General features: G+C 34.0%; 2 protein-coding genes and 1 pseudogene across 2 annotated transcripts; 1 reads left to right on the top strand and 2 right to left on the bottom strand.

The window, feature by feature from the left end:
- Positions 1 to 2,781: 2,781 nt before the first annotated feature.
- On the bottom strand, positions 2,782 to 5,565 carry LOC107462284 (uncharacterized). The gene is made up of 5 exons (XM_052253361.1): positions 5,209 to 5,565; positions 4,562 to 5,127; positions 4,094 to 4,378; positions 2,935 to 2,983; positions 2,782 to 2,847 (listed from the first exon to the last, which is right to left on the bottom strand). Exons 1-5 carry the CDS (start codon positions 5,563 to 5,565, stop codon positions 2,782 to 2,784), a joined length of 1,323 nt encoding a protein of 440 aa, XP_052109321.1.
- Positions 5,566 to 7,442: 1,877 nt separating this feature from the next.
- LOC127741088 (mannosyltransferase APTG1-like) lies at positions 7,443 to 9,629 on the top strand (annotated as a pseudogene).
- A 1,192-nt stretch (positions 9,630 to 10,821) lies between these two features.
- On the bottom strand, positions 10,822 to 11,963 carry LOC107462283 (cyanidin 3-O-galactoside 2''-O-xylosyltransferase FGGT1-like). Its single transcript, XM_016080861.3, has one exon. The coding sequence runs from the start codon at positions 11,938 to 11,940 to the stop codon at positions 10,822 to 10,824; it is 1,119 nt and encodes a 372-aa protein (XP_015936347.1). The 5' UTR covers positions 11,941 to 11,963.
- Between the last annotated feature and the right edge of the window lie 8 nt (positions 11,964 to 11,971).

Raw genomic sequence — 11,971 nt, 5'->3', positions numbered from 1 at the left:
ATAATCTTATTTATATTTGAAAAGCTATATTTGATTTTAAGTAACTAGCTAATTGAATTATTATTAATTTTGTTATTATTTGTTTTAAATATATATGATATAACAATTTTTATTATTATATTGATATTTAATAACAATTTTTTTACACACATTCAGCGACGCCACTATACAATTTGAAATTTTTTTGAGTAGTATATGATAATAAAACTTATTTGTCCCCACTAAATTATTAAATTTGATCCCATAATAAATTTTTATTAAATTTTTGGTACTTCATAGTCAATTTAAGAATTTTATATTAGATATTATTAGAATGATCAATTCTCAATTTAAATAAAATTTATATTTTTTTTTAGAAATCGACTCGAAAGAGTATTATTTATCTTTTTTATATTAATTTTAATTTTTTTATAATAACTACATTAATTGAAAAACTTTTTCAACTATGAATTTTAGTAAAAAATTGCTTCTAATTATACTACACATTTAAGAGTAATACTACACATTTAAGTCTTTTTATAAACTAAGTATAATCAAGCTAAACAATAAGATTTTGAATAATGTTAGTCATAACTGATTTTTGTTATCTTAGACTAATTTGGTTGGACTTAATTAACCAAAAACTTGAATATGTAGTATTATTCTACATACAAAGAGAGATATTTCGATTGTATTATTAAGAAAAAGATTATTCAATTTTTTAAAATATAAAACCTAAATAATAAAATTTTAAAGGGTAAAGTATATTTTTTGTCCCTGAAATTTGACAAAAATTTCAAAAATACCTTTAAGTTTTATTTTATTTCAATTTTGTCCCAAAAATTTTTCATTTGCATCAAATATATACCCCCTGATAGCTAATTTTTCAAAAAATTTAAGATTAATTCAACAACGATTTCATAAGAATAACTCTCAACACAAGCAAATCAAGCATAATTTTCATGCATTATTGTTAGATTAATCTTAAATTTTTTGAAAATTTAGCCGTTAAGGGTATATTTGATGCAAATAAAAAACTTTTGGGTCAAAATTGAAACAAAATAAAATTTAAGGTTATTTTTAAAACTTTTGCCAAACTTCAGAAATAAAAAATATACTTTACCCAATTTTAAATTATATGTTATCATTTAAATTATTATTTTAGTGTTTTAATTTGTAAATTATATATTTTAAAGACTAATATTATATGTACATAAAAAAAATCATATGTATACATATTAAAATAAAAAATATAAATTAAAAATAAATTAAAAATACATATATTTATATATAAATATTTAACGATTAATAAATAATTTAATAACTATATTTTGTTGTCTTTTATAAACTTGATGAGGACAATTGCCTCCACACAAACTAACGTGAGTCCGTCCTTAATATTAGTCGCTCCATATACAAAACAAAAAAATAAAGTGACATTGGGTCACTTTGTCTGTGACCGCGCCTTAAAGAGAAATTATCTAATTTACTGTCATTCCAAACAATAGAAAGAAAAAAGATGATACATAATTCATAATTAGTCTAATAATAAAGTTAGAGAATCCAAAATACCAAAGAGTTCGTTCAAAGAATTTCCAATCCATTTTATTATAAGCCTTTTCAAGATCTATTTTAAAAGTTAAAATATATTTTTTTCATTTAATATGCTTCATGAAATAAAAAATTTCTTGTGCAATAATAATATTATTGGAGATCCTCTCCCTGAAATAAAATCACCTTAAAACAAGCTAACAATATCAACAAAAAAAAAAAATCCGTTAACAAAAACTTTTGTGATAATTTATATACCACATTATAAAAGCTAATAAACCTAAAATCATTTATCGAAGATGACACTTCTATCTTAAGAATAAGAACAATTAAGGTTTCCATCATAAAATTTTGAATCAATTAATTATTACGGAAGGTGTATTGTTTTATGAAATCAAGATTGTATATATACATGTAAAGATGTGTCATGTGCGCGTACATTTAATTGAATAAATTGTTAAATAAATTGTTAAAATTTATTAAAAATGAATTTTTATTAAATATTGATTCAATTTTTTTTAGTTCTATCATAATCAATTAACCTTTAATTAAATGTTTTAATTTTTTAATTTTTAATTCTATATATTAAGATTTATTTGGGTGTTATTAATATTATAAAAAAAAATATTTTTATATTATTATATTAAACATAATTATTAAGTAAAAAATTTTAATATTAAATATTTAAATATAAAATAATTTTTATATTTTAAATTTTTTTTAAAAAAATCATTAAAAAGTATTTTCATAGAAGTTAACGTAAATAATAAATCCAATATTTTTTTTTGGTTCATGAAAATGAGTCTAGTCACATGTGAAAATGGATCCAGATATCTATGTGAAATTGAAGTTTGTAGCACACCATAACATGCACGCATGAGACGGTAAAAACTAACAGATTTTCAACTTTCTCTCTTTTTTTTTTCTTTTTTTCCTTTCTTGTTGTCTCTCTTCTCCCTAATTTTTAGAGCTTTGTTTAAAAATTTATTATTGACTAATGAGTTATTACTTATTACATATATAAGGAAAGATTCGAATTTTTCAATACTTACTTAAGCGTAAGTTAATTACTAGTCCAATTTAATTTGGTTGTTTTTATTTATTTTTTTTTTTTGAAAGAAGAAGCTCAACACAAAAGTGGAGCAGAACTAGTACTAACTAACTACTACGTCATCTCTGACATAGCCATCAACAACATAAGTTATTTATCACACTACTCTATAACACATGAAAATGTTTGAACCACACAATCTACAACCCTTGTTGTCTTGTTATGAAGAATGACATCATTCCGTCGTAACCAAATGTTCCATATAGCTGAAAAGAACCCAACAAGCCAATACTTGCGCATTTCCTTTCTCACCTGCATGAATCTCCAACTCTCAAAGTGCTCTTTCAAATTACCGGGTGCAGTCCACTTCTGTCCAAACTCCGAGATCCAGGCACATCACACCTGCCAAGAGTACTCACAAGTAACAAATAAATGTTGTATATTTTCTACCTCTTTATTACACAACATGCACAAGTTATCATTCTGTTGTAGGATTTTCAGTCTGCTAAGTCGATCCTTTGTATTGATCCGGCCTACCATTACAAACCAAGTGAACAACTCTACTCGAGGAGGCACGAGCCCTTTCCAAATTTTCTTTGTGAATCTGTACCTCAGAAACTCCTCATCCAAAGTTTGTTATTGCAGAACCTGCACAAATGAGTTAGTAGAATTAACACCTTCCTTATCAAATTTCCACACTACTCTATCCTGCACTTTTGCTAACAATCTAACAGATTGCAAGACCTGGAGCATCTGGTCTAAGGTATCTATTTTTCACTGACGTAGTTCCCTCCTCTATTGGAATTGCCATACCCACTCTATCCCATTCCAAAACCCATAGTCCCCTATTGCTAATCCTTTTTGGTTTGAAATCAAGAAGAGTCTTGGAAATGAGTCTTTCAGCTTTCCCACTTGGAGCCACGTATCCTCCCAAAATCTGGTGGTTCTACCATCCCCTACTTCCATAGCAAGACTATCAATCATCTTCTGTCTTACATGTTGCTCTTTTATTTGCACTTGACATATGTCTCTCCACGGGCCACCCCTTTCTGGTAATTTCTGAGTTGACAGCAAGTGATTTGGGTTCAAATTATTACAAGAACACACTATCTTCTTCCATAGAGGACAGTCCTCTTTTGAGAACCGCCACCACCATTTAAACAGTAAAACAACATTATGGACCACCGCATCACCCACCCCAGCCCTCCTAGCTTCTTTGGTGCCTGGATCATCTCCCACTTCACAAGCGCCATACATGGTCATCCATCATCTTTCTCCCAAAAGAACCTCCTCTGCAGTGAGATAATTTTTTGTGCAACCCCTTTTGGCATCTTATACAAACTCATATAATAAATTGATAGGCTATTGATTACTGACTTAATGAGTACCAGCTTACCAGCCTTACTAAGGACTTTCGTTTTCTACAAGATTAGTTTCTCTTCCACCTTATCTATAATCGGCTTCCAAGTTTTTACCAAACACGGATTTTCTCCTAAGCTAATGCTCAATTACCTCACCGGAAAGGCTGCCTCCTGATAACCCAGTAGCTGACACATCCGTTCCACCCACTCTTGATTGTAGTTTACTGGTATCAAGTTGGACTTCTCAAAGTTAATGCTCAACCCAGACATCATTTCAAAGCACCTCAGCAGCCTCTTATAGTTCATGATTGTCTCCTTCTCTAGCGGACAGAATAATATAGTGTCATTAGCAAATTGTAAGTGTGATAACTCTATATTATTCCGACCAACTAAGAGTAGAGATATGCGACTGTTCCTTACCGCCTCCCCTATAATCCTGTTAAGCACATCCACCACCAACATAAACAAAAACGGAGATAATGGATCTCCTTGATGAAGCCCCCTCTCCATTTGGAAAGGTTTGGATGGTGACCCATTCACTAGAAGAAAGATAGTAGCCGATCTGACACACTCCCTAATCCATGACCTCTATGTTCTACCGAACCCCCTCATCTCTAACACGGTATCAATAAAGTTCCATTTAACTCTATCATAGGCTTTTTGAAAGTCCAGCTTGATGATCACTGATGCCTTCTTTTTCACTTTCAACCATTGTACAGTTTCACATGCAATTAAAGCTCCATCGTGTATCTTTCTCCCCTTCACAAAAGCACTCTGCGATTCTCCAACTAAACCTGGCATTACACTCCTCATCCTTCGTGTCAACAACTTAGAGATAACTTTATAAACACACCCAACCATGCTGATAGGTATGAGATCTTTTATCTCATTCGCCCCAACAAATTTCGGAGCCAACGCTACCCATGTGATATTAGAGTCCTTTAGTAATTTTGCTGTCTCAAGAAAGCTCATCACAGCTGCAGTGAATTCTGTTCCAAACTCATTCCAGCACTTTTTTATAAAATTCATGTTGTACCCGTCACTCCCTGGAGTCTTAGAAGATTCACAATTCCAAACTACTTCTTTTACTTCCTCCACTAACGGTAACACCTCTAGGGCTTCAGCTTCTCCCCTCTCTAGCCAATTAACCAATCCATCCCTGAAGGTCACTCTTGGAGAGTCTTCCTAGTGGTACAAACGCTTATAAAAGTCCCGAACCGCAACCTTGATTCTTACTTGATTCCTCACTAGCCTCCCATGGATTACCAAAGACTCAATCCTGTTATTCCTTCTTATCATCGAGGCTATATTATGGTAGCACCTTGTGTTCCTATCTATCTCATTAGCATGCCGAGATCTGAACATTTGGTTCCAGTGAACATCCTGCCTCACATACCACTTTTCACAGCACCTGACTAATGCCCTCCTCCTTGCCTCCATTGTACCATCATATCGTCCACTACTAACCATATCATCCACCTTCTTGATTTCTTTCTCAAACCTCTTTATTCTCTCAGTTATATCCCCAAAATGCTGCTTGTGCCATCTACGTAGTAGTGACAGATCTTTCATCCTTTTTAAGAAATGAACATCACTTAACTCCATCAATTCTTCCTTTACCATTCTCAAAAATCTTTATTGAGTGAACCAGGAGTCCAAGCTATGGAATAGTCTTGGGCCATCAAATCTTCTGCTGTCTTCCATAATCTAGGGATAGTGGTCTAATAAACCTCTTGGACCTCCCCTTAGACGCATTTTCGGGTATACATCAAGCCACCCCAATGTAACCAGGCTCCTATCAATACGATTGCACGAATGTCCCCTAAATAATGTATACTTACGATCATTTAGTGCCAAATTAAACAATTCCATATCATTTATCTATGCTCTAAAATCTTCTGTAGACGCTAACAACCTTGTCGCTCCTTTTCTTTCTTCCAGATGCACAACTTCATTAAAGTCCCCTAAAAAATAGAACGGCACCTAACACAGCCCTGCAATATAACTCAGTTCTTCCTAAACGGAGACCTTCTCAGCTCTTTCATGCGGTCTATACATCAAACAGATAGCACAATGAAAATTATCTTTTACCACAACCCCTTCTACACACAGCCATCTATTCCCTTTATAGCAGTTAGTTAATTTAAAAACTACTTCATCCCATATTAACAACAACCCTCCAGATGCCCCGATTGAGCTTACAAACTACCAGCAAGCATTGTCACTACCCCAGATATGAGCTACATCAAATTTAGTCACCATCTCCTTCTTCGTTTCTATCAACCCCAACATTTTCAACCTAAACTTTCTTTTATAGTTATTTAGCATACAAACTTTTTCAGTACCTTCCAACCCCCTAATATTCCAGGAACTTAAAATCATTTCATAATATTTTTACACACCTATTTTTGAGTTTTTGGCCGGCTTCTTTGAACTTTTTCTTTTTGCTTTGCCAGCCATCGCTTGAGAGCAATTGCTTCATTCTGCTCCTACAAAATAGCCATGATATCATCTTCATCACTGCATTGGGCACTTGACTCTACAACTAGTTTCCAAGTCTCTTTATTCTCTGCCATTTTCTCTTCTCAACTCGGTCTTTGTTCTTCACTGTGAACTTCACTACCACCATCCTGTCAGCCCCCAGCTCTGATCCTGCTTGTGTGGAATCGTCGTGTTCATCCTCTTGTCCCCTGCCATTATCCTGAACCAAGTCATCTGTTACGGTTTCTCCCTCCTCCAGTCCCAATCCTATTGCGCGTCTTAGATTCAAGTCCTCCTCTGATTGCACCTTGTTATAATGCCGTTGACATTGCGAAGGTCCACATCGCCAACCACTCGCATTCTCTCTTTCGAGTTGCAGGAGACTAGGGGTGGCAAACGGGCCTAAACCCATCGGGGCGGCCCGCATAACCCGCCAAAAAAGGCGGGCTGGACTGGAAAATTAAGACCGCCAAATAGTGAAAGTCTGTCTAACCCGCACCGCTTAAACCGCAGGTTTTGGCGGGGCGAGGCGGGCTTTTTCGCTAGGCTTAGAATTTTTTTAGCAAGGAGTATTTTTACAATTTTTTTACCAAAACTCAACTTACAAGAGAATGAAGATGAAAATTGAATATTTTGAATTATATTTATTTTGTTCTAGAGACAATATTTATAATTATATTTTTGTTTATATTTATTTTGTTTTGGGAATAATATTTATAATTATGTTTTAGATGAAAACATTGTTTATAATTATATTTATTAGATATTTATAATTACAAAGACTTTAATATTTGTGAATATAAAAATTATAATTTGTTTATACTTTTAGAAATTATAATAGTTAAAAATAAAAAATAGGAGAGATTTTTTATGCCTTTATATATTATTTAATAGTTAAAAGTAAAAAAAGAAAAAAAAGTTATTTGGTGGGCTTAGCCCGCTGGCTCGCCAGCCCACCGGCCCGCCAGCCCACCATTAAGCGGGACGGGTTAGGATTCTGGGACTGCCTCACTAGGCGGCTTCTTCCTACCCACACACCTTGCTGTCGCCGTCTCCAGTGTGACCTCCTCTTGCATGAGCGGCTGGCCACATCTTTCCTCTATTTCCTATCGCGACCCAGTCTCCGCGCACCTCCTAGATCCAGGTTTTGCACCCTCCACATCCACGACAATTGGCTTTTCTTTTGATATAGTACCTGCATCTTAGACAGTCTAACTCAATTTCTCCTGCATCAGATCTCATGTTGCTATTGAGGAGCATGTGAAAGAAGCAATAAGGCTTTTCACCGTGTCTACGATGGATGCTGCTCGGTCTGGAATACACTCACCAACAAATCAGTCTCACACTAGAAATAGAAAATGAAATAGAGGTTTGGCTTGTGTTTAATCCTTTTTCTCTCCCTTAATCTAGATTCATATCCTGACGGGTTGTGTCTGCACAAATGAGCAGCAAGCAGAAATTCAGATAAAGAGAAGAATTGGGATTGAAAACCACATATCAGAAAGAAGGCTTATTGATGACCTCAACAGAATTCGAATGAACGAATCCATTGTACGTAACCACTTAATTGTTAAGAGATAGTCTCATAACTTACAAATCAAATTTTGAGGTCACCATGTAATTCAAAACTTCAAAAGACGCATGTTTCTAACACTGTCATGTTATATAAACTCTTTATCAAAGGAAACATTTTAAGCTTTTTATTTATTATGTGCTTGACAGTTTTATGTTTAGTTATTAGTATAATGTCTAATTATTTTGTATGCTTAACAGTTTAGTGTTTATTGATATGCAGTCATGCCAAGGGGCAAACGTATAAAAAAATCCATTGAAGTTTGTAGATGAAAGAGAAAAGTTTTATCTGATCCTAGCGCCGGTGAATTAGTTACCCGATTCCTATACTCAGATAGGACAATTTGTTTGAAACTGCTTATTGCTCTGTTGAGAAAGCAATCAGTTACAAGAATTTAATCTTCCTTTTGTTTTTGCTATAAATTATGCTTGCTTACTCCAAATTTTAATTTTTCATACATAATAAGAGTTCAGTTGTGAGTTGTGACAGGATCTTATTCCAACAATATATTCCAGGGAACTTATTTTGTTGCATTGGCTGCAGTCACATTAATCTAACATTTCAGCTTTCAAATATCAATCACAAATGTCTGATTTAGGGCGAATTATTTTTGTTATTTTGTATCAGGATGCTGGTGCTCGGACTTACCTGCTTATTAGATCGTATCATGTATGGCACATGGATTCTAGTACCAGTTAATTTTCTAAAATTCAATTTTCTTTCTTCGGGTGGAGACTATTATGGAACTCACAAGTGGCACTGATACTTCACTCAGGGATTTCCAGTGATGATCTTCTCTTTTTTACCATTTTGCATAGCTGGTATCATTTATTCAAAATAGTGGATATACGCTTGTCTTCTTGCTTGGGTTCTGGGTTTATACAGTGTACTAGGTCACAAGGAGTTCAGGTACTTCAATCAAAATTATTCATGCATATATAAGTGTATACATGGTCTGCTGGTTTTAATTAGTTTATGATAATAATTACTATGAAGTACAGGTTTGTGTTGCCCATTCTTCCCATAGCTCTGATCTTCTCTGGTTATTGTTTGGCTATGACAGAAGACCCTGGTTTGCCTGGTTATAAAGGAAAAGAATCTTTAAAGAAGCGTACCAATTGTTCTCTGAAGATGGTACTTGCTATCATATTTTTGCTTGCTACCAATATTCCAATGTCTCTGTATATGAGTTTGGTTCACCAGGTATTGCCACTATTCTTCATTCTTACAATTGAGGGGTTTATCTTAATGATTTTTTCGTGAACATCTATGAAAAATAAATTATATATTCTTTATTACAAACCACGTTGCCAGAGAAGCTAGTCATGGGAAAGTGAAAAACATCCTATTCCTAACTCCTTGCTATGCCACCCAGTACTATTCCGTACTGCATCACGACCTACCAATGCGATTCCTAGACTGCACACCAAGGTTTGGAATTCACAATTCTAGGGAGTGGCTTATTGTAATCTTCATTGGGACTGAAATAAGATAACAATTTTTTTTAATTTTATTGTGTTCTACAGTGAAGAGAGAAAAATTTCTTGATGAGTCTGACCATTTTCTGATGGATCCTGTTTCATTTTTATCCCGATATGCAAAAAATATGTCCCTGCAGAACCACATTGTTTTATTTGATTTGGAAGAACAAAAATTGAAGAACTTATTAAATTCATATGATTATAGAGAGGTAATAATAATAATGTTGTAAAAAATTGCTACTTAGTTTTTGTTATTTATTATTATTGAGGGTAATTTTTAATCATTTGTTTATATTGGGATTTTAATAATAGGAAAGAAGATTTTTTAATGCTCACTTTAAGGTGGATCGCGAACTTCAAGTATCGATTGTTGTCTACGTTTATACAAGGCAGTGAATGATTATTCGCCATGCATAATTTTGGACTCGCTATCCACAGTTGAAGGTGTCATTTCTTCAGGTTTTTCTTAAAAATTTTGGTGATTTAAAAACTTTGTACAACCGTATTTTTTGCCTCCAAAATTTGCACTAGATAATTTATAAATTCCTTCCTAACACAGTTAGAGATGATCGACAGTTTTGTATAAAAATGAGCCGTATCAAGAATAAGAACTTGAACAATTATTTTATTGTAATAATGAGTACATCCAATTAGCTATCAATTTATTAGATAGATGCTATTGAAGATAATGTAGCTATTAACTTGGCAAGAGATATTTTTGAATAAAAATTTGTACAAAATTTTACCAAAGATAACATTTTAAACTTTTTATTTATTATGTCTTATACCGAGAAATTGTGTTATAAAAAATTTAATTTTTAAATTTTTATATTAAAAAAATAAATTTTTAATTTGAAAATATGTAAATGAGATGAGATTAATGAATGATTTGAAATTAAAAATAAATAATTACAGAATTTGTAAAAATTTTAAAATCTCACAAAATAATTAATTTGTTTTAAATTAAAAAATTAATTTATGAAAATTTTAAACTGCTACAAAAGTAATTTAAAACTGTCACAAAAGTTTAATATAAAACCCCTCACAACAGACTTCGTGACACCTCAAATTACGGGAATTTTAGAAACTTCTCACAAATTATTTGGTGGGATTATAAACCTCCACAAATAAAAAAGAATTTGCTACAAATAAACAAAAACTTTGTAGTATGTTGACGTGCATATCTGATAGTGACAATGACGACGCAACAAAAAAAAATTAACGATGATACGACCATGCAACAGAAAAAATGAGTATACATTTGGAAATTGAAAGAAAGTTACAGTTTGATGCGAGTTAGAGTTTTTTTTATAATTATTGAACCTGAAACGCGACATATTGTTGTTATTTACATAAATTATGCAAATAGAGTTTGCATAATTTATGTGCCTCCGTCCCAGAACCCGCCCCGCAGTGTGTTATGAAGCATCCAACATTAGAGTGCCCCAATATCAATTGTTGCGGCACCCATCCTCCGTATACAACACTTCTTTCTTTTGTCCTTTCTTTGAATCCTTCTGGTAACACTTCTTCAATGGAATCATATTCCATAGGGGGTTTAATTACAGCAAGGAACGGAAAACCTGTTAGTTCAAGTCCAAGTAACAATTCTTGTACTTGGTTTTTCTCCAAAGGGCTTTCAGTTCCAAGTGCACAGTAAATAACTGAACCGGATTTGAATTTACTAAGCCATGATTCCCATTTTTCATCCAAGGCAGTGTTTGGTTGTGCAGGTAAAAGAGGACCCGATACAATAACGGGTTTTTTGTATTGCGATTTAAGATAATCCACGTAAGGACCTTCAATTTCTCTGCAACCTTTGAACGCAACTGCATCTGATAAAGCCGAACCAGTGCCGAGCCTATCGTAAAAGAGAACGCCGCTTCCGAATTCCAGTTTTCTAAATGCAGCCGATCTTCGAAGTTCGTGAGCACGAAGCTCGATTGAAGAAGTATCAGGGAAATCTGGAGATGGCGGTTTCTTGAGATCTGATTCGGTTCCTTGGCCCAATCTTGCTGGGGATGCAAAGTAAGCTACGGTAGCTGGGTTAACTATGAGGTATTGGATACACTTGATGCCATGGTTTCTTGCAATGTTTGGAAGCCAGTGCTGGAAATCAAAGAGAACGATTTGTGGTTTTAGATCCTTGAGGAGAAGGTCTATGTCATTGTGTGTGAGGTCCATGGCGGTTGCCAAGTGTGTGATTGAGGAGGGGGGAACATCTGCAGTGGTTTCAGCTTCATGTGGAAGGCCATGGACGTGAGGAACAGTGATAGGGATGAAGGTGATGAGGTGTGGGTGGAGGTTTAGGTGTTGAAGCTTTGAGATCGTTCTTTTTGGAATGAAGAAAGAGATTGTATGTCCTCTGTTTGCAAGCTTGTTGGAGAGGTGAAGAAATGGGGTGAGGTGCCCCATGGCAAGCCATGGACACATTGCTATGTGCAAGAAAGAAGCTTCAGCCATGGCATACGAGAAGTTATGCAATAGCGCTGGT

This window comes from Arachis duranensis, chromosome 8 (assembly GCF_000817695.3).
Source record: "Arachis duranensis cultivar V14167 chromosome 8, aradu.V14167.gnm2.J7QH, whole genome shotgun sequence".
NCBI classification, from domain to species: domain Eukaryota; kingdom Viridiplantae; phylum Streptophyta; class Magnoliopsida; order Fabales; family Fabaceae; genus Arachis; species Arachis duranensis.
Note: the sequence above shows the minus strand (reverse complement) of the source record. Positions and strands in the feature narration are given on the sequence as shown.

Coding starts and splice junctions, on each gene's coding strand:
- LOC107462284 (XM_052253361.1), bottom strand. CDS start 5,565: ATGGTAAAGGAAGAATTGATGGAGTTAAGTGATGTTCATTTCTTAAAA. Junction 5,128..5,208: donor ATAACAGGATTGAGTCTTTG/GTAATCCATGGG, acceptor TTGTACCACTAG/GAAGACTCTCCAAGAGTGAC. Junction 4,379..4,561: donor TGGAACTTTATTGATACCGT/GTTAGAGATGAG, acceptor TGTGCTTAACAG/GATTATAGGGGAGGCGGTAA.
- LOC107462283 (XM_016080861.3), bottom strand. CDS start 11,940: ATGGCTGAAGCTTCTTTCTTGCACATAGCAATGTGTCCATGGCTTGCC.